Here is a 15,844-nt window from a genome sequence, read left to right on the forward strand (position 1 = left end):
TTTCGTTAATTCTCTCTATATAACTCTATATGTCTATATGTCATTTAAAGCTTACATGGAAAAAAATATTTAAACTTAAACCATAATTACAAACATTTGTTGTAAAGGATCTCATAGTCGATTGTTTGGAGATTTTTGTATCTGTTACTTCAGCACACGGCAACATTCACCGCAACCTGCTTCAAAAGAACACTACTAACTTTGACAAGCACTTCCCTGTCTATTCTCACTGTAAACACTTTCCTGATTTATTACTGACTTCAGCACTGATTGTTAACCTGGCATGTTGCTCCAAACCCAAATGGGGTTTTGTATTTGTAAAAGCTTTCTGTTTTTCTTTTATATATATTATTTAAATCCTTTAGTAGCAGTTTCTGAACTATTTTGTTCAATACCTGTGCCACAAAACACTAGCATATTAATAGTCTTCTTAACACGTAGTTAACGCCATCAACTTTAGAATAGAACTTTAACTTATTTTTTGGTCACATATACATTACAGTACAGTCATATTATTTCTTCATATATCCTAACTTTGGAGGTTGAGGTCAGAGCACAGGGTCAGCCATGATATAGCACCTCTGGGTTAAGGGCCTTGCTCAAGCCCAACAGTGGGCTTGAACACCAATCACAACCCAGAGTCTTAACTGCTTAAGCCACCACTGCCACCTACTTTAGTGCTTAAAATGAGCTCACAGATAGCATTATTAGGCTGTTATGCAGCATGACAAGCAGTTTGAAACCAATGTGGATGCCTGGTGTCATATGTCTCAGTAGAAGCATGTTATAGCCTTCAAGTTCTTTAGCTGGTAGCTGTTGTATATCAGGGGAGAGTTGACTGGTGGATGGGAAATTGGTAGGAGAGGGGTAAAAAAAATTACATGGAAAATATGAAAAAAATTAAAAATAAAAATCACCACAGTACTACAGTATTTTTACTGTTACGGTCCATTATATCAGAGAGTAAAAAAAGAAATTGACAGTTAGATAAAATATAAAATAATTATATAAAATAAATGAAAAATATAGCAATTTAAATAAAATGAAATGAACAAATAACAAATAAGATGATAGGTAAATTATTATTATTATTATTATTATTATTATTATTATTATTATTATTATTATTATTATTATTATTATTATCTGCATATTTGCTGCTTCCTTGTGGCTGATTTCATCACCTTAAACACTAATTTTCCCCAATAGTTATCCCCAACACATGCTTCTTATATATATAGCGGGATTAATGATTAACAGATTCATCAACTGTCTCCTGCACTGGGTAAAAGCCTCTTAATTTTTTTTAAATCTCATTCATCAAGCCAAGTATATTGTTATAACGATATCTATATTGTAAGCCACAAGCTTTGCACTTGTTGATTGTTTCTAAGCTAAGCTGGTGGTGAGCCCCCAAGGCATGGATCAGTCTTATTTCACACTTGTTGTAGGGTGATAACTGCATGAAATATCACCTGTGTACTGCTATGAGAGCATAAGATGAGAAAACACACATCTTCTACATCCCAGACTGTGAGATTTACACATTTTTCCACCTACACACTGACTTTACACTTTCACCTTTAGCTTAGCTTTTTCTTTGCTACAATGAATTTGTACGGTTGGCTGTTTTTAGTTATTTGTTGTTTTTTTAATCTGTTTTTATTCAGCAGCAGCTGCCAGTGAAATTGCTCTCTGTGGCTTTTCAGTGCTTTGTATTTCAGATATATCTTACACAGTATTCTCGGTGTTTACAGTGACCAAGTCTTAGGGTGCAGTTTCATGTACGAGTAAATGTTTGACATTCCTGCGATTACAGAGCATAAGTTACTACAAACGCACGCTACTGTAATTATAACTTACTTAAGGAAGTGATGACAGAAACCTCTATGAATCTAACTGAATAAGGGTGCTTTCACATCTATAGTTTGGTTCATTTGGTCTGGACCAAAAGCAAAAAAATGCTTCTCGATTGGTCAGAATAAACGTGCGGGAAATTTCAACGAAACTCCGGAAGTAAACAAAAAGAGGAAAATACAGGAAAATACAGCATACAGTACACCATGGAGAGACGACTGCGTGTTGCAATTATGTTCGTGGTTGTACTCTACTACATCGCTTGTATTCCCGCACGTTTATTCTGACCAATCGAGAAGCAGTTTAGGAAATACGCTCAAAGACATGTGGCCAATGAGTGATGTGGATGTTATCACATTTATCATCGTATTTACACATGTATCATTTTTTTGCTTTTGGTCCGGACCAAATGAACCGAACTATAGATGTGAAAGCACCCTTAGATATTCATTACACTTTATTTGTATCTTCTAGGGGATGTGTTCTTATCCAAACACAAGCCAATTTATTGTTAAACACTTGTAAGCATTTTGAATTAAATTTTAAAACTTTTCTGAACAGCTGAGGAATATTTGAATCTGTGTTTATGATGTAAATGATGTTGTGTTTGGTTCCAGTTCTCTGCAGTCGGTTTGTGTTTCAGATACAGCAGTTGGACGAGAAGGACGTACGTCGTTTCCAGCTGAAAATCGCTGAGCTGAGTGCCATCATACGCAAGCTTGATGATCGCAACGCTCTTCTCTCAGAGGAACGGAATGAGTTGGTGGGTCACAGCTCCTTATTCTAGTAAATGGACGGTTGAATAAATGCTTTAGAACATGTTTGTTCTTATACATTTTTTTGTACTAATGCAATTTTTTTGTATTAGTACAGTGGGAGATTTTGTGAAACTCATAACAGTGGCTTTTAATTTAAACCTACAATCTTCTAAAAAGAGCTAAAAAAAAAAACAAGCCATTAAGTCAATACTTCCCTTAAGACTACACAGACAGGAAACCTGCTGATATCACATACTACAATATCACAACCTATAAATGGATATAAATATGTCCTAGTAAGCGTAATGCGATAATACAAGTCCCTCTCAGTGCTGCAACAGATACATAATCATTTCTCTCGATCATTAGATCTGATTAGAGATCAGTATATTTAACCTGCAATTTAATATTCAGCAAAACCTGCCAGCACATTTGGCTCATAATTTATGATTGTACGACTGCTCAATTATATAGAACATTCATATAAAGGTATGTAAATGTGTCTGTTTTTTCATCCACAGCTGAAGCGTCTCCGTGAGGCAGAAAGCCAGTATAAACCACTTCTGGATAAGAATAGGCGTCTGAGCCATAAGAACGAAGAGCTGGCTCACGCTTTCAGACGCATGGAGAACAAACTACGCTTTGTTACGCAGGAAAATATAGAAATGGTGCTACACACATTCAGCATTACATTCAACATTCCATTTAAAACCTAAATATATTTAATGATTGTGATCAGGTGTAACATTACAACAGGACAGGTGAATTAAATAACATTGATTATTTCATTACAGTGCCACCTGTCATGCGGTGAGATACTAGCAGCAAGTCAGGTGATGTGTTAGAAACAGGAAAAATGGGGGAGTGTAATGATCTGAGTTACTGAGTGAGGACCAAACTGTAATGTCTAGATAACTGAGGCAGAGCATCTCCATAAAAGCAGGTCTTTTGAAGAGTTCTTGGAATGCAGTGCTTAGTATCTACAAGTGGTCCAAAGGAGGACAACTGGTGAGGCACTGCTCAAGGCTCACTGATGCTCTTCAGGAGTAAAGGCAAACCCATCTAGTCCCGATCCCAAGGAAGAGTTACTGTAGCAAAGATTGCTGGAAATGTTAAAGCTGAACACACAAAGCTACATATGGAGCTCAAGCTGAACCTACACCATATTGAGCAGTTGGGTTTAATGGTATGGCTGTGTAATCAGTGTAATTCTTACTAAGATACTTTAGTAGTGTTCATCAATTCATCAATTTGCTGCTTGCAAGTTAAATTTAACTGAGGCTGGACTGCTTTATTTGCATGCTCAGCAACAGTGAGCCTGCTGTACCCTTATTTCTTATTCATTTGCAGTACTGTTGCTGGGTTTCAGATCTAATTGTCCATAATAAACCACAATGCAGCACCAACAATATTATAACAATGATTGATTCTTTGTGCCACATTAATAAAAAAGGTCGATATTTATGTGTGCTGTAAACAACCCTGGGGGCTTTTACTGGAATATAGCTCTCATCAATTCATTTTTTATATGAATGTTTACTTATCGTTTTTATCATGTCATGATTTTATACTATATATAAAACCGTGACAAGATTTGGTTCCATTATGCTTATTATACTTTATCATTCCATCAAGCTTCTTTGTGTATTATCCTTAATATCTGTATTTACATAACATGCTATGACTGGAGTGTGGCATAAACTGAGAGTAATGATCAGTGTTAAACTATCCGTCAGGCAGAAGTTAATCTAATAGTGCCACTGCTGATCTAATAGTGTGGTATGTTGAGACAAATGTTAAGCTAACAGCGGTGCATGTGGAGTGGTGTGTATTAGCTGCTTACCGCAGTGTGTTGTGTCTGTCAGCGGGAGAAGGTGGGGACTCTGCGCAGGCCGAGTTCTTTGAACGATCTGGACCAGAGCCATGAGGAAAGGGAGATGGAGTTCTTGCGTCTGCAGGTCCTTGAGCAGCAAAACATAATTGACGATTTGTCTAAGGTACAGCCTGCTTACTCCAAATCTCACATTAACACCCCTCATGGACTATTACATGTTAAACAATTATTTGCTTTCAGACATTTTTTTCAGACAATTATTTGCTTGTTAAACAATTATTGCTTTCATAAAATGCTGTAGGTTAAAGCTTGTGAGATGTACAGTATGAGTGATAATCTCCATGATGAGGATGACATTAATTCCAAAGATAAAGAGAGATTCATATGATTTTTTTTTTATCAGGTCTTTTTTAACTTGACATGGATAGAAATTTGGTGATTGTTTTTATTTTTCAGGCACTTGAAACGGCCGGATATGTTAAGACTGTAATAGTAAGTACTGTCTTTAAAACCTAAACATGTTCATTATTTTACCGATAGAATTCACAGGATGAAATGTTGAAAGGTCTTTTTTGCAATAGGTAAAAAATGAATAGGAATTAGGTGTGTATAAATACAATGTATAGTAAAAGGTTTGCAGATACCTGACCAGTTCTGTGGTTCAGACTCTGTAGCTTAAACAGCATCACTCCAGGTGGAAATTTTTCGGGAGATCATCATTCTCACATTCATAGCATATGACGTTTAACCAAACCTCGCTATGCGCTCCACTTCATTATTTATCCTTCACAATTTACATTTTCAAGCCAAAAATATCCTCAGTAATGAATTCACTGTGGAAGGAGTGTTAATATTCTACACATCATTTCTTTTCACAAAGAAGGAATCACATTTGCATTAGAAATATTCAAATTAACCTATGTGAGTAAGGCAGGTGAAAACAGAATGCTCCTACTTTATTTAGAATAAATCATTCAATACATCTCTTGTGTTCTGAAGCATTGATTGGTGTTTTTTTCTTGAATTATAAAACCATTATATCTTCAAATATTAAATTAGCAAGAATTCTTTATTTATATGATGGGTATGAAGTTACGTTTTGGGCCATAATCCCTGTGTTTTTTTATCTCTTAGGAGAGAGACATGCTGCTTAGGTACAGGAGGCAGGACCCCACACGCAGGAAAAGAAGTCTCAAGGTTTGTAAAGTACCCTCTGCCAGAGTGAGCAACATAGACGGAAGACAATACTCATGATCTGATTTTTGAAAAGACATTTCATGCTGTTATGTATGAGGAGAGATTGTGAAACAGGAGGCCAGATCTATACAAAGCAGATAAAACAGGATACATTTATAGCCAAAAAATGGAATTTACTCTTGTTTTGTTGTGTAAGACATTTGACAATCAGGGCGTTAAGAATTTGTAGTTTTTCCTACTGGGGCAGTGGTTGGTCTATGGAAATGGAAAATGTCTATGCTTGCTTCTAAGCATCTTAAATTTGAAGGTGTGAACTTCAACCACTAAAATTTGATGTGTTATCCCAACAGAGGTAATATTGTCTCACACAGAAGCCAATTTTATAATTTTATATCAGATTTGCATCAATAAATTAATTCATTCATTTATACTGATTGAAAATGTCTGATTGTACTCGTAAAAAGGGAAAAAGGGTTATAAGTAAAAAATGGGAAAAAAAACATCCTTTTTTCCCTTCACCAGCACCACTGCTGAGTGCTATCAGTGTCACCTATGAGGCTTCAACTGCTGTTTGCTTTTTACAGATAATTAGAAACTCACCATTTATATACTTATTTTTTTTAAATCATTATCATATTTTGCTGTGAAAAAAGCCATATCTCTTTTTCCTTTGTTTTTTTCTCTCTTATACATTTCTTTCCTGTAGCCAGTGATTGAGACATTCTTTGGCTATGATGAAGAAGGCTCCATAGACTCTGACGGCTCGTCCTTGTCCTATCATACAGACCGAACGCCCTGTACCCCTGATGATGATTTGATGGATGACGAGGTGGGTTTCCTTGTCATGGAGTTGCTATTTGTGTTTGTGTTTCTCTTTTGTGATTGTGTTTGCTCCTCTCTCGTACATGCGATGTTTGTAGGGAATGCTTAAAGAGGAGACAGAGTTCAGGTTCCGTCAGCTGACGATGGAGTATCAGGCTCTGCAGCGTGCCTATGCCCTGCTTCAGGAACAGGTTGGGGGGACTTTTGATGCTGAAAAAGAAATCAAGGTAAATTACTACAATGTGATATGATTTATTACCTGTTCATTTCCTGTATACTTTGAAACCCTAGTCTGTGTAAGTACTGTATTTATCCCAGCTAAAATGTAAGGCTGTTTATTGTTGACAGTGAACCATTTTACATTTTTATTTTTAAGGCAGTCATCTGTGATGTCGTTATTTGTCTTGTACAGATACGAGAGCAGTTGCAGGCAGAGCTAAGCCGCTATAAGAGCAGAATAACAGACCTGGAGTGTGTGCTGAGTCAGCAAGGCCAGGTAATCCTGCAGCATTTCTACGCATGCTTCTCCTATCGATCGCATGGTCACCAGGTCTGCAGCCATGCAGCGATTTCCTTAGTACTTAGAAGTGTTCTGCGGAGACTCATTTTCAACTCCTCCCAACCACACCTACGGTATACAGACACTTTCAAAAATTACCATGGAAACATCCTCACAGATTGCTCTTACAAAGCAAAGCAAAGAAAACCTCTAGATGTCATGAGAGCATGGTTGTAGTTTTCCTCTCTGGACCCCTAGAAAGCTGGTTGATAAATTGCTTGGAGATGCACAATACTCCTGCTTTCCAGTAAGAGTGTGAGTGAGCTTTGAGTGTGTTTTTGGCATGGTGTGCAATCAGAAAAAAGATTTCATTTCCCTTTAGTTGTTTAGCTGAGAAGTGACACAGACCAAGTAGCAACAGTGAAACTAAATGAGGTCCACTGACATATGCCTTTAAATTCCCTCTAGATTTCACCAAAGAGAGGTATAAAAAAACTAAACAAACTAAACCTCGATTACATTCGAGCTACAGCAGTTCATTTTACAATTTAAAAATTAACTGATGATATTTGCATGTCAGCCACACACTTTCCGGAGACTTTCTGGACCTTCCTAAGACACGTTAATGTTTATTTACCCGAAAATTTAGTGTAACGAGAGAAAATTGTATTGAAATATTTTGTCAGTTTTGCAAGAGCATAATGGATATCTTAAAAACCGATACCTGATTACAAGCTGAGTTGATTAGGCTTTTGTTCAATTAGCTTTCCAACATTCAGTGACATGTACTGTACTGTGTAATTTGGAAGCTTTGTTACTTAGAAAGCTTCAGACAGTCTGATTTATTTCAACACCGCGGTTCTTCAGTTGGCTCGTCCATTATCTTTGCAGAAGAAAATCTAGGTTAGATTAAAATGTAAACAAAACCATTTCTGCTTTGTTTTGGTAAAATAAATATGCATATATGAGGTGTATTGTATATGAAGGAAAACCCAATTCTTTTCAAACCCAACACTTTTTTAATTAATTAATATAATTATTTATTTGCTTTTTGCCATAATTCGGCCACAGCAACATCCAATGTTTTTTTCAGACAATTATTGAATGCTTTTACTTCATCTATCACTTTGCATCATTTTGCTGTCATTTTGCATGGTAATAAAAGCTAAATCTTTCTTATAGGATACAAAGTGGATTGAGGAGAAGCAGGCTTTATACCAGAGAAACCAGGAGCTTGTTGATAAGGTATGTTGTGTAAAATTTGCAAAATGTCAGACAGTACAGTATGACCATTAGGACTCATTCTGATCATGTCCTGCCTTCATCCTAAAAGCGTGCACAGGGACTGATATAGTTACACTTAGGCTCATTGCTCTTAGATTGATGCATGTAGTACACTATTGTCAGAAGTAAGTACCTTATTAGAAGTCAATTTTTCCTCAAATATAGAAGTCAAGCATCTAGTAGTCCACTGAAAAATCAAGTCAACCAAGTCAACCAACTTAAAGCTGAGGAGGTGTCTGTGTACATACAGTGTAAAGAACCTAGTGTCATTTTTACCTGTCAGTCAACTCATCTCACACAGACCAACTCATGCAGACCATGAGCTGTCACTACACAATATAAAAAATAATGATACAGAATAATGCTTGATCAAATTGCTGAATAATGATGTTAGATGCCACACTACCACATTTACAGTGATGCCTTATAATTATAACTAGGACTATTCATGTAGAAATATACATGACTGCTATTAGATCATTACTGGAATGATACAATGGCCTCTTTATTTTACACTGTATTATATTTCACAGCATTTTTTAAAATAAAAACACCACTATGGTTATTCCTTATTATATATTATATCGCTTTCTTTAATACATACTTTCTTTTGCATTTAAAGCAAGTGTTTGCATTTAAAAGCAGAGGTGTAGATGCTATTGAAAAATCTTGATTCAAGTGATTCTAGTCAAGAAAAAATAAGCTCAAATGCAATATGAAATAAATGTCAGGACTCAGCCTGGACTTTTGGCCATGTACTTCTGTTTATGTTCCGTATTAAACCCTGTTTATTTGAAGCCATCCTGTATCTGGGACTGTCTTCCTCCTCCCGGTGTGACACTAAATGCATGTGATTTGCGAAGTTCAGAAAAAACTGATTTAAGCAGCAACCAACTCATAAAATTATGGAGTATGGCATAGCCTGTGAAACAACTTCCAGTAACACCTAAAATTCTATATATTTATTGCATAAAATCTTAAAATGAAATGTTTTTGCCACTTGCTCCATTTATTAATATAGGGTTGAAAACTCTGCTGCAAACTTCTACAAGAAATTGTTATTGAAACTTTTTGGCTTCACTGTTCAATCACGGCTTCTGTATTTCCCCTCAGCTGAAAAGTATGGAGACAGAAGAGATGCGATTCAAACACGAAATTCAGGACACAAAAGACCAAAATGAACTCCTGGAGTTCCGAATTCTTGAACTTGAAGTAAGTTTGATCAGGATATCACTAGAAGAACTTGGAGTATTATGTGTGGACTGTGATACTGTAATTGTGAGCTGGACTTCCCTGAGGGATTTGTCACTGGTTGTGTTCTCTAGGAAAGGGAACGGAGATCCCCAGCCATAAACTTCCGTAATGTCCACTTCACAGATGGCATGAGTCCACTGCAGGTGTACCTTCATGCTGAGGGTGTCACTGTGAGTTCCTATTAATGCCACTGAGTTAAACAATTTGCTATTAGCTTTTAAATGTAAATGTATGAGCTTTATGTACATAAGTATACAAATTTTACAAATATATTGAGTTAGTCATTTGATTAATTCAGTCCAGGTGCTGAGCATTAAATGTGCAGTGGTTGATTTGTTTATTAATCATTTGTAGAAATAACCAAGAATATATGTAAAATATCATAAATAAATAAATAAATAAATAAATAAATAAATAAATAAATAAATAAATAAATAAATACTACTAATAACAACAACAACAACAACAACAACAATAATAATAATAATAATAATAATAATAATAATAATAATAATAATAATAATAATAGTAATTGTTGTGGGTGTGGTTGTGGGATGTGGTAGCTCTGTGGTTAAGGTGTTGGGCTACTGATCGGAAGGTCATGGGTTCGAACCCCAGGTCCACCAAGCTGCCACTGTTGAGCCCCTGAGCAAAGCCCTTAACCCTCAGTTGTAAGTCACTCTGGGTAAGGGTATCTGCTAAATGCCATAAATGTTGTTATGTTAGCCTAGTGGTTAAGACTGGACAACTATTTGGAAGGTCATGATTTTGAATCTTAAGTCTAAAAAGCTGCCACTGTTGGGCCCCAGAGCAAGGCCCTTAACTCTTAATTGCTCAATTGTTTAAAATGATATAAAAATGTAAGTCACTCTGGATAAGAGGTGTCTGTCAAATGCTGTATGTTTAATAATAATCAAGCCATGCTTCACTTGATGAGTGAAATAAGATATTTGGTCATGAAATAATAAATGACTGTATGGTATTATACAGTATCATGTATGGTATTCAATCTATTGTCGGTTGTTTGAATTGTAAAACATGTTATTTGGATATCATTATTCTTCCATCCTCGTTATAATTCATAAGGGGCACTATATATATTGTACTGTATATGTTGATATGGTCAAAAACTTGGTGGTTGGGTCATTTTTCATGAAAAAATATGAAAAGACTTTTTTTTCTGTTATAAGCAAAACTAAAATTGTGTATAGCCAATGACATAAGCTAGCATGGCTGAAATAAAATTCAGTAAACATTAAAAAAAAACATTAACATAAAAAACATACAAACTCAAACACTTATAAAATCAGTGGGTCTTACAGACATCATCTCAATTACTTATTGCTTTTTTGTACTGAAATAAAGTGCTTTTCAAATCTGATGGGTATTTTATTTTCTCGGAATCTGATAAGAGCTGATGTTTATAGATTCTGCTCATAACTGTCCTGTAATGCTTTCTCCCATTTATCAGGACATCATCATCACAGACCTGATGAAGAAACTGGACATTCTGGGGGATAACGCCGTAAGTGTATGTTCATTTCATACATAACTGTGTGTCTAAAGACGCTTAGAGAGAACACCCAGCTGTTTGTTGTACAAATGGATCTTGTGTTTTAAATGACTCTTTATATCTGATTAATTTCCAAACAGAATCTGAGCAATGATGAGCAAGTGGCAATCATCCATGCCAGGACAGTATTGACGTTAGCAGAAAAGGTACTGTCTGTTCACTCAATCCATTCATATTTATTTCCTTTTCTTTCTTTTTTAATGTTGTGACTTTCCTTTCAGTGGCTAGAACACATTGAGGTGACAAAATCAGCACTACAGCAGAAAATGCAAGACATCGAGTGTGAAAAGGTAAATGATCATAAATGACCAAAAATAATATTTATTACTTCTATATATGGATTTAGGTTCAGTTCAAATATTTGTGTTTGGTGTTTTGATTGTCATTGTAGTCATTGATGCAAAGTAATGTTTGGCTGCTGAAAAATATATAATAGAATATCTAAATAAATAAATAATAAGAATATGATGTTCTTTATAGAAACACACAAATCAATATAAAAAAATATATTTAAAAAAAATAATGGTAAAATAAAATAAAATTATTTATATTAAATGTATATTATATGAAATATATTTTGTTGTTTGAAATATAATTCTTTTAAAGGGTGCCAATAATTCTGAAGCTGTAATAAGAAGTTTTTGAAATGACTTGTACAAGTGTACAGCGGAGGTTATGTGATACTGATACGGCTGGTCTCAGGTTTAAACATGTGATGTAGTGATATTATTTCCCCTTGTGTCTCTTCCTATACAGAAACTCTTCAGCAAACAGAAAGGATATTTAGATGAAGAACTGGACTTCAGGAAACAGTCCATGGATCAGGCTAATAAGGTGAGCAGGATTACAGTTTATTCTGATTTTAGAAAATTATATTTAGGAAATGACATCATGTGTTAAAAATAGACAACAGTATTGTTTCTAATTAGAGGTACATTAATACAGGTGTCCATTTTGTCTCTTTGTGCCCTCTGCTGGTCCTGTTTGTTCATCACTGGTCCACCCCCCCTTCTCTCTCTCTCTCTCTCTCTCTCTCTCTCTCTCTCTCTCTCTCTCTCTCTCTCTCTCTCTCTCTCTCCACTTCTTTCCTCCTCTCCTCATGTGCCTGTCTTCTGTTGTCTCCATGTCTCTTTCTCTTTCTGTGTTCCTTCCATCTCTCTGTCTCTCCCTATCTTCATGTCTCTCCCCATATCTGTCGTCTCTCAGAGGATTCTGGAGCTGGAGGCCATGCTGTTCGATGCGCTTCAGCAGGAAGAGGCAGGTGCTAAAGTGTCCGAGCTGCTGACAGAGGAGGAACGTGATTCGCTGAGAAGAGCTGTTGATCAGTGGAAGAGACAGGTGCTTAGTGAATTACGGGAAAAGGATTCTCAGATACTCCGGGAGAGGATGGAGCTACTACAGCACTCTCAACAGGTGATCACAGCAGGACATGCTGCATTTGAGGAGACCTGGGTCTTTCTTTTTTCTCTGTAATAGCACATTCAGCAGGATTTCATTGTCCTCTGCTGATTGAGCTGTTTAAACCTGGGTTTTTTGAAGGACATCATTACCCATCAGCCACTGGAGAACAGAAGTCACCTTGCCATGGGTGCATGCTTGCTTGTTATTGTTTTCATTGCTGAATGTGGGGCTGTTTCTGTCTCTGCGGTGTTCGGTGAATAGCTGACACTGTCATTTTCTTTTTTTATGCTAAATTATATTTATATGAGTCCGTACCATTTATTTCCTACTAACAATTTATTTGTTTCTTACTCTTATTTCTTGCCAACAAAAAAATTATAATCATTTAGTAAAACCCAGCAGGTTTCTGCATTATTCACATGACCATTTTCTTTCTTGTATTTTTCTGAAATTTAGCCATGGTGCCACACTCTACACAATCATTTCCATTTTCTTTCTTTTTTTTTTTTATATACATTTCACTTATAAATATGGAACGGTTTTTTGTTTGGTTGTTGTTTTTTTTTAAACATATTTTCAAATCCTTTATTTCAGTTTTGTTTAATTGTGTCATGCCATTTATTTTTTTCCTACATTCTGAATGATACTAGATTTAAATTATCTACTGTAGATCTAGTATATTTGGATCCCCGTCCAGACAGATTTTAATGCAGAATGTTAATAACTGTTGTGAAACATTTTTGTGTGTGTTTTAATCCATACACAGAGAGTAAAAGAACTGGAAGAATGGATTGAAGGACAGAAACGACAGATTAAGGAACTGGAAGAAAAGGTATGATATAACTATCGTGTGTGTGTGTGTGTGTGTGTGTGTGTGTGTGTGTGTGTGTGTGTGTGTGTGTGTGTGTGTGTGTGTGTGTGTGTGTGTGTGTGTGTGTGTGTGTGGTGTGTAATTTTAGACTGGTCTTGACTATAGTCTATGGGATTATTTATTTCCTGAATGACTTTCCCAATCTCTTTCTCTTGTCTGTTCTGTTATTTCATTTTTTTTTCCATTTCCATGTTCAGTTTTTATTTTTATTTTTGTTCTTTTCTTTAGCCTTCATTCTTTGGTCATAATTCTTCCAACAGATCCGAAATGGTAAGTACCCAGAAAAACTAACACATAGACCACAAAGAAAACATACAGCAACTTTGTTGTTAGTAATTCACAGTAATTCATGATTAATTATCTGATTAGTAATTCCTACGATCTCATTTTGCAAGATTGATCACCAGCAGTCTGTGTCTTAAAGCTGCCTAATACTTTGTCATTCATCTGACATTAAACAGCTCTGAAAATCTGGCTGAGAAAAAAGATCTTTCTTTTTTATTTTTCAAGGTTAACAGTACATTTATATTTACATTTATGCATTTGGCAAACAACCAAGGGCCTTGCTTCAGAGCCCAAAAGTGGCAACTCGGGGGACTTGGGTTTTGAACTCACAACCTTCAAATCAGTAGGCCAACACCTTAACCATTAAGCTACCACATCCCATATTAAATGTATCCCATCCCATATACAACCATCTTAAATGTGTTTCAGGGTGAACTTTCCTTTTTTTTCCCCTTCAAAATAAAATTCAGCATCATGATGTCATGTTATGTTTGTTATGTAGTTCACAGGATTCCAGTTTGCTTTCTGCCTTCTGTAATAGAGGGCAACTGACAGACCCCAGAGCAGCTGGTGTGATCTGGAAGGCCAGTAATCATCTAAGACTTAAGACTAAGCTGATCTCACAGCTTCGACACAAGTGTCTCATTTGGGACCTACAACTAGAGGAATATGGTGCTCTCTTTCTCTCTGTCTCTTTGTCTTTCTCTAATGGAGTTTTTAATTCTGCTGTTCTTTGGACTCTGCTCTGTGTGACTTCTTGTGCGTGGAATTCAAGGAGTCTTAAACTGAAGCGTGCTCTCCTTTCCCTGCTAAGCAGGTGGTGCTGGAAGCTGCTTCCCTTTGGAAGCCTGTTGGAATGGAGGTGTTTTATTCAAATCCGTCTCCCTCACTGTTTACACTCACTCTACTTTGGTTCCTTCTGGCACACATACCAGTGCCTGCTGGTGGAGCTCCACATGCCTGATTCTCTCCCTTGCTCACACACACAATCAGGCATGTGGAGCTCCACATGCCTGATTCTCTCCCTTGCTCACACACACACACACACATGCAAACACACACACACGAACACACACATGCATACACACCCTACGTAATGGAACTGAAAGCCAAAACCCTTGGGTTATATTTTATTTTATTTTATTTTATTTTTTTTTATGTAAAGGGACTGTGTTTCAAATAAAGTTATCAAAAGAGAACTGCAGAAATGACGTGCATTATTTATATCTTTACACATATACACAAGTCATTTCATTTGTATTAATAGATTATTAGTTTATCTGTGTCGAAAGGTGGCTTTGCTTTGCTGTAGATGGAAGTGAATTGCTTTGTGATGTTGAAAGAGCTCCAGAAAAATTCAGAATCCAAAGGAAATAAAGAGAAAAGCTAAAAAAGGATGCTGCAAAAGTGCAAAGGTGATTTTGGTGCACAGCATTAACACAGGGGATAAATGAAAATCTCTGCTTTAGGAAAACTGGCCATACAGTGAGAATGTACCCTGGACATCTTTCAATGATGCAGGGCATCATTCATACACAATCATACACTCGTTCACATTTGGGGCTGTTTAGTAATATAAATCCACCATCTTAAATGTTTTTGGAATGTGGGAGGAAACCAAAGAACCTGGGGGAAACCCAAAAACAAATTGGCACTCAGAATCGAATCAGGGAGCTGTGTGTATTTGATCATTTCATCATTTAAATGCCTAACAACACTTTACATTAACTGCAATACTCTTTTAAAGCTAGATTTCTTTGCAATGGTAAACAGTTGAGTCACAAACATTCTACATTATATGAAAAGCTTAATATTACATTAAATACTTGTAAAAATGTCTAATTCATGATTTAGTTCTGTGCTTCTGTGCTTTTCTTTTCGGAAATAGTTTCTAAAACAAAAATATCACAGTGCTTCTGTAATATGTGCAGAAATTTAATTGTCAGTTTTTCAATTATCTGCAATTGTTTTTAAGATTTATTTGTCTTCCCAACATTCAAATATACCATGATGAAATTTTAAAACATTGTATAGATTATGTAATACAAATAATCATGAAATTAACTGAAAATACATTTAAGAGCTGGTTATTAGAATGAGGTCTATGAGGCTGACACTGCATAGGGTTTGGTTTTTCTTTTTCCTCTTGCAGTAATAATGGTGGTCACCAGGGGGCATCACGTCGCTTTTTAACACATTCTTTGGATTT

The 15,844-nt window shown here is 36.0% G+C and overlaps 1 protein-coding gene across 10 annotated transcripts in view; it reads left to right on the top strand.

Moving 5' to 3' along the window:
* Positions 1-14,617, top strand: part of jakmip3 (Janus kinase and microtubule interacting protein 3) — a 43,628-nt gene extending 29,011 nt beyond the window's left edge. For 2 of the 10 annotated variants that reach the window (XM_047816930.1, XM_047816934.1), the window contains 19 exons: positions 2,501-2,620; positions 3,137-3,283; positions 4,481-4,612; positions 4,906-4,941; positions 5,584-5,646; positions 6,353-6,475; positions 6,567-6,695; positions 6,881-6,964; positions 8,150-8,212; positions 9,365-9,463; positions 9,577-9,675; positions 10,977-11,036; positions 11,159-11,224; positions 11,300-11,368; positions 11,835-11,912; positions 12,285-12,491; positions 13,246-13,311; positions 13,548-13,620; positions 14,138-14,617. In XM_047816930.1, coding sequence (XP_047672886.1) covers positions 2,501-2,620; positions 3,137-3,283; positions 4,481-4,612; positions 4,906-4,941; positions 5,584-5,646; positions 6,353-6,475; positions 6,567-6,695; positions 6,881-6,964; positions 8,150-8,212; positions 9,365-9,463; positions 9,577-9,675; positions 10,977-11,036; positions 11,159-11,224; positions 11,300-11,368; positions 11,835-11,912; positions 12,285-12,491; positions 13,246-13,311; positions 13,548-13,598 — 1,692 coding nt within the window. In that variant the 3' untranslated portion in view covers positions 13,599-13,620; positions 14,138-14,617. The remainder of the gene's footprint in view (positions 1-2,500; positions 2,621-3,136; positions 3,284-4,480; positions 4,613-4,905; positions 4,942-5,583; positions 5,647-6,352; positions 6,476-6,566; positions 6,696-6,880; positions 6,965-8,149; positions 8,213-9,364; positions 9,464-9,576; positions 9,676-10,976; positions 11,037-11,158; positions 11,225-11,299; positions 11,369-11,834; positions 11,913-12,284; positions 12,492-13,245; positions 13,312-13,547; positions 13,621-14,137) is intronic. The other 8 variants (XM_047816931.1, XM_047816936.1, XM_047816938.1 and 5 more) reach the window with 6 other exon arrangements.
* The last annotated feature ends 1,227 nt before the right edge of the window (positions 14,618-15,844 follow it).

The sequence above is a fragment of the Tachysurus fulvidraco genome, chromosome 8, assembly GCF_022655615.1.
Source record: "Tachysurus fulvidraco isolate hzauxx_2018 chromosome 8, HZAU_PFXX_2.0, whole genome shotgun sequence".
Classification (NCBI taxonomy): Eukaryota; Metazoa; Chordata; class Actinopteri; order Siluriformes; family Bagridae; genus Tachysurus; species Tachysurus fulvidraco.